The 8,474-nt window shown below is 47.5% G+C and overlaps 1 protein-coding gene across 4 annotated transcripts in view; it reads left to right on the top strand.

The window, feature by feature from the left end:
* Positions 1-8,474, top strand: part of LOC110507928 (fatty acid CoA ligase Acsl3) — a 31,417-nt gene that overhangs the window by 4,279 nt on the left and 18,664 nt on the right. For 3 of the 4 annotated variants that reach the window (XM_036964846.2, XM_090223862.1, XM_090223861.1), the window contains exon 4: positions 6,203-6,353. In XM_036964846.2, coding sequence (XP_036820741.2) covers positions 6,203-6,353 — 151 coding nt within the window. The remainder of the gene's footprint in view (positions 1-6,202; positions 6,354-8,474) is intronic. The other variant, XM_036964847.2, reaches the window with a different exon arrangement.

Genomic DNA, 8,474 nt, shown 5'->3' with positions numbered 1-8,474 from the left:
TGTAGATACAGACCAACACACTGGGTTAGAGACAGACCAACACACTGGGTTAGCGAGAGACCAACACACTGGGTTATAGAGAGACCGACACACTGGGTTAGAGACAGACCAACACACTGGGTTAGAGAGAGACCAACATGCTGGGTTAGAGAGAGACCAACACACTGGGTTGTAGTGACAGACCAACACACTGGGTTAGAGACAGACCGACACACTGGGTTAGAGACAGACCAACACACTGGGTTAGAGAGAGACCAACACACTGGGTTAGAGACAGACCAACACACTTGGTTAGAGACAGAGCAACACACTGGGTTATAGAGAGACCAACACACTGGGTTAGAGAGACACCAACACACTGGGTTAGAGACAGACCAACACACTGGGTTAGAGACAGACCAACACACTGGGTTAGAGAGAGACCAACACACTGGGTTAGACACAGACCAACACACTGGGTTAGAGAGAGACCAACACACTGGGTTATAGAGAGACCAACACACTGGGTTATAGAGAGACCAACACACTGGGTTATAGGGAGACCAACACACTGGGTTATAGAGAGACCAACACACTGGGTTATAGAGAGACTAACACACTGGGTTATAGAGAGACCAAAACACTGGGTTAGAGACAGACCAACACACTGGGTTAGAGACAGACCAACACACTGGGTTAGAGACAGACCAACACACTGGGTTATAGAGAGACCGACACACTGGGTTAGAGACAGACCAACACACTGGGTTAAAGACAGACCAACACACTGGGTTAGAGAGAGACCGACACACTGGGTGAGAGAGAGACCAACATGCTGGATTAGAGAGAGACCAACACACTGGGTTGTAGAGACAGACCAACACACTGGGTTATAGAGAGACCGACACACTGGTTTATAGAGAGACCAACACACTGGGTTAGAGAGAGACCAACACACTGGGTTAGAGAGAGACCAACACACTGGGTTAGAGAGAGACCAACACACTGGGTTAGAGACAAACCAACACACTGGGTTAGAGACAGACCAACACACTGGGTTAGACACAGACCAACACACTGGGTTAGAGAGAGACCGACACACTGGGTTAGAGAGAGACCAACATGCTGGGTTAGAGACAGACCAACACACTGGGTTAGAGAGAGACCAACACACTGGGTTAGACACAGACCAACACACTGGGTTAGAGAGAGACCGACACACTGGGTGAGAGAGAGACCAACATGCTGGATTAGAGAGAGACCAACACACTGGGTTGTAGAGACAGACCAACACACTGGGTTATAGAGAGACCGACACACTGGTTTATAGAGAGACCAACACACTGGGTTAGAGAGAGACCAACACACTGGGTTAGAGAGAGACCAACACACTGGGTTAGAGAGAGACCAACACACTGGGTTGTAGATACAGACCAACACACTGGGTTAGAGACAGACCAACACACTGGGTTAGCGAGAGACCAACACACTGGGTTATAGAGAGACCGACACACTGGGTTAGAGACAGACCAACACACTGGGTTAGAGAGAGACCAACATGCTGGGTTAGAGAGAGACCAACACACTGGGTTGTAGTGACAGACCAACACACTGGGTTAGAGACAGACCGACACACTGGGTTAGAGACAGACCAACACACTGGGTTAGAGAGAGACCGACACACTGGGTTAGAGACAGACCAACACACTTGGTTAGAGACAGAGCAACACACTGGGTTATAGAGAGACCAACACACTGGGTTAGAGAGACACCAACACACTGGGTTAGAGACAGACCAACACACTGGGTTAGAGACAGACCAACACACTGGGTTAGAGAGAGACCAACACACTGGGTTAGACACAGACCAACACACTGGGTTAGAGAGAGACCAACACACTGGGTTATAGAGAGACCAACACACTGGGTTATAGAGAGACCAACACACTGGGTTATAGGGAGACCAACACACTGGGTTATAGAGAGACCAACACACTGGGTTATAGAGAGACTAACACACTGGGTTATAGAGAGACCAAAACACTGGGTTAGAGACAGACCAACACACTGGGTTAGAGACAGACCAACACACTGGGTTAGAGACAGACCAACACACTGGGTTATAGAGAGACCGACACACTGGGTTAGAGACAGACCAACACACTGGGTTAAAGACAGACCAACACACTGGGTTAGAGAGAGACCGACACACTGGGTGAGAGAGAGACCAACATGCTGGATTAGAGAGAGACCAACACACTGGGTTGTAGAGACAGACCAACACACTGGGTTATAGAGAGACCGACACACTGGTTTATAGAGAGACCAACACACTGGGTTAGAGAGAGACCAACACACTGGGTTAGAGAGAGACCAACACACTGGGTTAGAGAGAGACCAACACACTGGGTTGTAGAGACAGACCAACACACTGGGTTAGAGACAGACCAACACACTGGGTTAGCGAGAGACCAACACACTGGGTTATAGAGAGACCGACACACTGGGTTAGAGACAGACCAACACACTGGGTTAGAGAGAGACCAACATGCTGGGTTAGAGAGAGACCAACACACTGGGTTGTAGTGACAGACCAACACACTGGGTTAGAGACAGACCGACACACTGGGTTAGAGACAGACCAACACACTGGGTTAGAGAGAGACAAACACACTGGGTTAGAGACAGACCAACACACTTGGTTAGAGACAGACCAACACACTGGGTTATAGAGAGACCAACACACTGGGTTAGAGAGACACCAACACACTGGGTTAGAGACAGACCAACACACTGGGTTAGAGACAGACCAACACACTGTGTTATAGAGAGACCAACACACTGGGTTAGAGACAAACCAACACACTGGGTTAGAGAGAGACCAACACACTGGGTTAGACACAGACCAACACACTGGGTTAGAGAGAGACCAACACACTGGGTTATAGAGAGACCAACACACTGGGTTATAGAGAGACCAACACACTGGGTTATAGGGAGACCAACACACTGGGTTATAGAGAGACCAACACACTGGGTTATAGAGAGACTAACACACTGGGTTATAGAGAGACCAAAACACTGGGTTAGAGACAGACCAACACACTGGGTTAGAGACAGACCAACACACTGGGTTAGAGACAGAACAACACACTGGGTTAGACACAGACCAATACACTGGGTTAGAGAGAGACCAACACACTGGGTTAGAGAGAGACCAACACACTGGGTTAGAGACAAACCAACACACTGGGTTAGAGACAGACCAACACACTGGGTTAGACACAGACCAACACACTGGGTTAGAGAGAGACCGACACACTGGGTTAGAGAGAGACCAACATGCTGGGTTAGAGACAGACCAACACACTGGGTTAGAGAGAGACCAACACACTGGGTTAGACACAGACCAACACACTGGGTTAGAGAGAGACCGACACACTGGGTGAGAGAGAGACCAACATGCTGGATTAGAGAGAGACCAACACACTGGGTTGTAGAGACAGACCAACACACTGGGTTATAGAGAGACCGACACACTGGTTTATAGAGAGACCAACACACTGGGTTAGAGAGAGACCAACACACTGGGTTAGAGAGAGACCAACACACTGGGTTGTAGAGACAGACCAACACACTGGGTTAGAGACAGACCAACACACTGGGTTAGCGAGAGACCAACACACTGGGTTATAGAGAGACCGACACACTGGGTTAGAGACAGACCAACACACTGGGTTAGAGAGAGACCAACATGCTGGGTTAGAGAGAGACCAACACACTGGGTTGTAGTGACAGACCAACACACTGGGTTAGAGACAGACCGACACACTGGGTTAGAGACAGACCAACACACTGGGTTAGAGAGAGACCAACACACTGGGTTAGAGACAGACCAACACACTTGGTTAGAGACAGACCAACACACTGGGTTATAGAGAGACCAACACACTGGGTTAGAGAGACACCAACACACTGGGTTAGAGACAGACCAACACACTGGGTTAGAGACAGACCAACACACTGGGTTATAGAGAGACCAACACACTGGGTTAGAGACAAACCAACACACTGGGTTAGAGAGAGACCAACACACTGGGTTAGACACAGACCAACACACTGGGTTAGAGAGAGACCAACACACTGGGTTATAGAGAGACCAAGACACTGGGTTATAGGGAGACCAACACACTGGGTTATAGAGAGACCAACACACTGGGTTATAGAGAGACTAACACACTGGGTTATAGAGAGACCAAAACACTGGGTTAGAGACAGACCAACACACTGGGTTAGAGACAGACCAACACACTGGGTTAGAGACAGACCAACACACTGGGTTATAGAGAGACCGACACACTGGGTTAGAGAGAGACCAACACACTGGGTTAGAGACAAACCAACACACTGGGTTAGAGACAGACCAACACACTGGGTTAGAGACAGACCAATACACTGGATTAGAGACAGACCAACACACAGGGTTAGAGACAGACCAACACACTGGGTTAGAGAGAGACCAACACACTGGGTTAGAGACAGACCAACACACTGGGTTAGAGACAGACCAACACACTGGGTTATAGAGAGACCAACACACTGGGTTAGAGACAGACCGACACACTGGGTTAGAGACAGGCCAACACACTGGGTTAGAGACAGACCAACACACTGGGTTATAGAGAGACCAACACACTGGGTTAGAGACAAACCAACACACTGGGTTAGAGACAGACCAATACACTGGGTTAGAGAGAGACCAACACACTGGGTTAGAGACAGACCAACACACTGGGTTAGAGACAGACCAACACACTGGGTTAGAGAGAGACCAACACACTGGGTTAGAGACAGACCAACACACTGGGTTAGAGAGAGACCAACACACTGGGTTAGAGACAAACCAACACACTGGGTTAGAGACAGACCAACACACTGGGTTAGAGACAGACCAACACACTGGGTTATAGAGAGACCAACACACTGGGTTAGAGACAGACCAACACACTGGGTTAGAGAGAGACCAATACACTGGGTTATAGAGAGACCAACACACTGGGTTATAGAGAGACCAACACACTGGGTTAGAGACAAACCAACACACTGGGTTGGAGACAGACCAATACACTGGGTTGTAGAGAGACCAACACACTGGGTTAGAGAGAGACCAACACACTGGGTTAGAGAGAGACCAACACACTGGGTTAGAGACAAACCAACACACTGGGTTAGAGACAGACCAATACACGGGGTTGTAGAGAGACCAACACACTGGGTTATAGAGAGACCAACACACTGGGTTAGAGAGAGACCAACACACTGGGTTAGAGACAGACCAACACACTGGGTTAGAGACAGACCAACACACTGGGTTAGAGAGAGACCAACACACTGGGTTAGAGACAGACCAACACACTGGGTTAGAGAGTTAGAGTCATACAGTCCATTCTACCTCCTGATGAGAGAGACAGGGAAGCAATAAAGCAATATGTACAGTATCTGTCAAAACATGAAAGAGTTGACTCACATGTTTAGGTTGTTTAGACATACTGAAGTAGAACATTGTACAAAGTGCATTTGTTTATTTTGCATGTCTACATGTACGTAAAGGTCAAGCCTTTGAAAACATTCTTGAAAATTAAAAAATAGGCCTCCCGGGTGGCGCAGTGGTTAAGGATGCTGTACTGCAGCGCCAGTTGTGCCATCAGAGACTCTGGGTTCGCGCCCAGGCTCTGTTGTAACCGGCTGCGACCGGGAGGTCTGGGGCGACGCACAATTGGCCTAGCGTCGTCCGGGTTAGGGAGGGCTTGGCCGGTAGGGGTGTCCTTGTCTCATCACACACCAGCGACTCCTGTGGCGGGCCGGGCGCGATGCGCGCTAACCAAGGTTGCCAGGTGCACAGTGTTTCCTCCGACACGGCTGCTTCCGGGTTGGATGCGCGTTGGGTTGTGTATCAGAGGACGCATGACTTTCAACCTTCGTCTCTCCCGAGCCCGTACGGGAGTTGTAGTGATGAGCTACTAAAACAATTGGATACCACGAAATTGGAGAGAAAAAGGGGTAAAAAAAAAATGAAAAAAGAAACAAACCACCTTTTGTAGTCAGGAGCCAGTCTGCAACCAGAAGGAATCAGCCAACCCCTATCAGTGTGCCTTGTCCTGACCAACCATTTGATGGTTACAGTATAGCTGTCTTAAAGATCTCTTTGTGTTTCCTGGTTTAGTTCATCCTACTGGAGGTGCCCAGACTGCAGCACATCATTGTGGTGGATGACACGCCCACCAAGTGGCCTGGTTACCCACGAGGCATCAGTGTCCACAACATGGCTACCGTTCAGGAGCTGGGGACCAATCTTGAGAATGGTAAACACACAGGTGTGTGTGTGTGTGTGTGTGTGTATGTGTGTGTCTGTGTGTGTGTACTAATAATTTCTTTATACTGAAATGTACACAACATGTATAACATTGTTATAGCATTCATTTATTAGTTTGTAGTAAGTCACTTTGCTAGTTTCAGAGATACTGTAGTCTCAGAGATACTATGGTCTCGGATACTGTAGTCTCAGAGATACTATGGTCTCAGAGATACTATGGTCTCAGAGATACTGTGGTCTCAGAGATACTGTGGTCTCAGAGATACTGTAGTCTCAGAGATACTGTGGTCTCAGAGATACTGTAGTCTCAGAGATACTGTAGTCTCAGAGATACTGTGGTCTCAGAGATACTATGGTCTCAGAGATACTGTGGTCTCAGAGATACTATGGTCTCAGAGATACTATGGTCTCAGAGATACTGTGGTCTCAGAGATACTGTGGTCTCAGAGATACTATGGTCTCAGAGATACTATGGTCTCAGAGATACTATGGTCTCAGAGATACTATGGTCTCAGAGATACTGTGGTCTCAGAGATACTATGGTCTCAGAGATACTGTGGTCTCAGAGATACTATGGTCTCCGAGATACTATGCTCTCAGAGATACTGTGGTCTCAGAGATACTATGCTCTCAGAGATACTATGGTCTCAGAGATACTGTGGTCTCAGAGATACTGTAGTCTCAGAGATACTATAGTCTCAGAGATACTATGGTCTCAGAGATACTATGGTCTCAGAGATACGGTGGTCTCAGAGATACTGTGGTCTCAGAGATACTGTGGTCTCAGAGATACTATGGTCTCAGAGATACTGTGGTCTCAGAGATAATGTGGTCTCAGAGATACTATGGTCTCAGAGATACTGTGGTCTCAGAGATACTATGGTCTCAGAGATACTGTGGTCTCAGAGATAGTGTAGTCTCAGAGATCCTGTGGTCTCAGAGATACTGTGGTCTCAGAGATATTGTGGTCTCAGAGATACTGTGGTCTCAGCGATACTATGGTCTCAGAGATACTATGGTCTCAGAGATACTGTAGTCTCAGAGATACTATGGTCTCAGATATACCATGGTCTCAGAGATACTGTGGTCTCAGAGATACTATGGTCTCAGAGATACTGTGGTCTCAGAGATACTATGGTCTCCGAGATACTATGCTCTCAGAGATACTGTGGTCTCAGAGATACTATGCTCTCAGAGATACTATGGTCTCAGAGATACTGTGGTCTCAGAGATACTGTAGTCTCAGAGATACTATGGTCTCAGAGATACTATGGTCTCAGAGATACGGTGGTCTCAGAGATACTGTGGTCTCAGAGATACTATGGTCTCAGAGATACTATGGTCTCAGAGATACTGTGGTCTCAGAGATACTATGGTCTCAGATATACCATGGTCTCAGAGATACTGTGGTCTCAGAGATACTATGGTCTCAGAGATACTATGGTCTCCGAGATACTATGCTCTCAGAGATACTGTGGTCTCAGAGATACTATGGTCTCAGAGATACTATGGTCTCAGAGATACTGTGGTCTCAGAGATACTGTGGTCTCAGAGATACTGTAGTCTCAGAGATACTATGGTCTCAGAGATACTGTAGTCTCAGAGATACTATGGTCTCAGAGATACTTTGGTCTCAGAGATACTATGGTCTCAGAGATACTGTGGTCTCAGAGATACTGTGGTCTCAGCGATACTATGGTCTCAGAGATACTATGGTCTCAGAGATACTGTAGTCTCAGAGATACTATGGTCTCAGAGATACTATGGTCTCAGAGATACTGTGGTCTCAGAGATACTATGGTCTCCGAGATACTATTCTTCTCAGAGATACTGTGGTCTCAGAGATACTATGGTCTCAGAGATACTATGGTCTCAGAGATACTGTGGTCTCAGAGATACTGTAGTCTCAGAGATACTATGGTCTCAGAAATACTATGGTCTCAGAGATACCATGGTCTCAGAGATAATGTGGTCTCAGAGATACTATGGACTCAGAGATACTGTGGTCTCAGAGATACTATGGTCTCAGAGATACTATTGTCTCAGAGATACTGTGGTCTCAGAGATACTATGGTCTCAGAGATACTATGGTCTCAGAGATACTGTGGTCTCAGAGATACTG

The sequence above is a fragment of the Oncorhynchus mykiss genome, chromosome 27 (genome assembly GCF_057628025.1).
Source record: "Oncorhynchus mykiss isolate SJ-2025 chromosome 27, ASM5762802v1, whole genome shotgun sequence".
Taxonomy (NCBI): domain Eukaryota; kingdom Metazoa; phylum Chordata; class Actinopteri; order Salmoniformes; family Salmonidae; genus Oncorhynchus; species Oncorhynchus mykiss.
The sequence above is the reverse complement of the archived record's forward strand: the minus strand, read 5'-3'. Positions and strand labels throughout refer to the sequence as shown.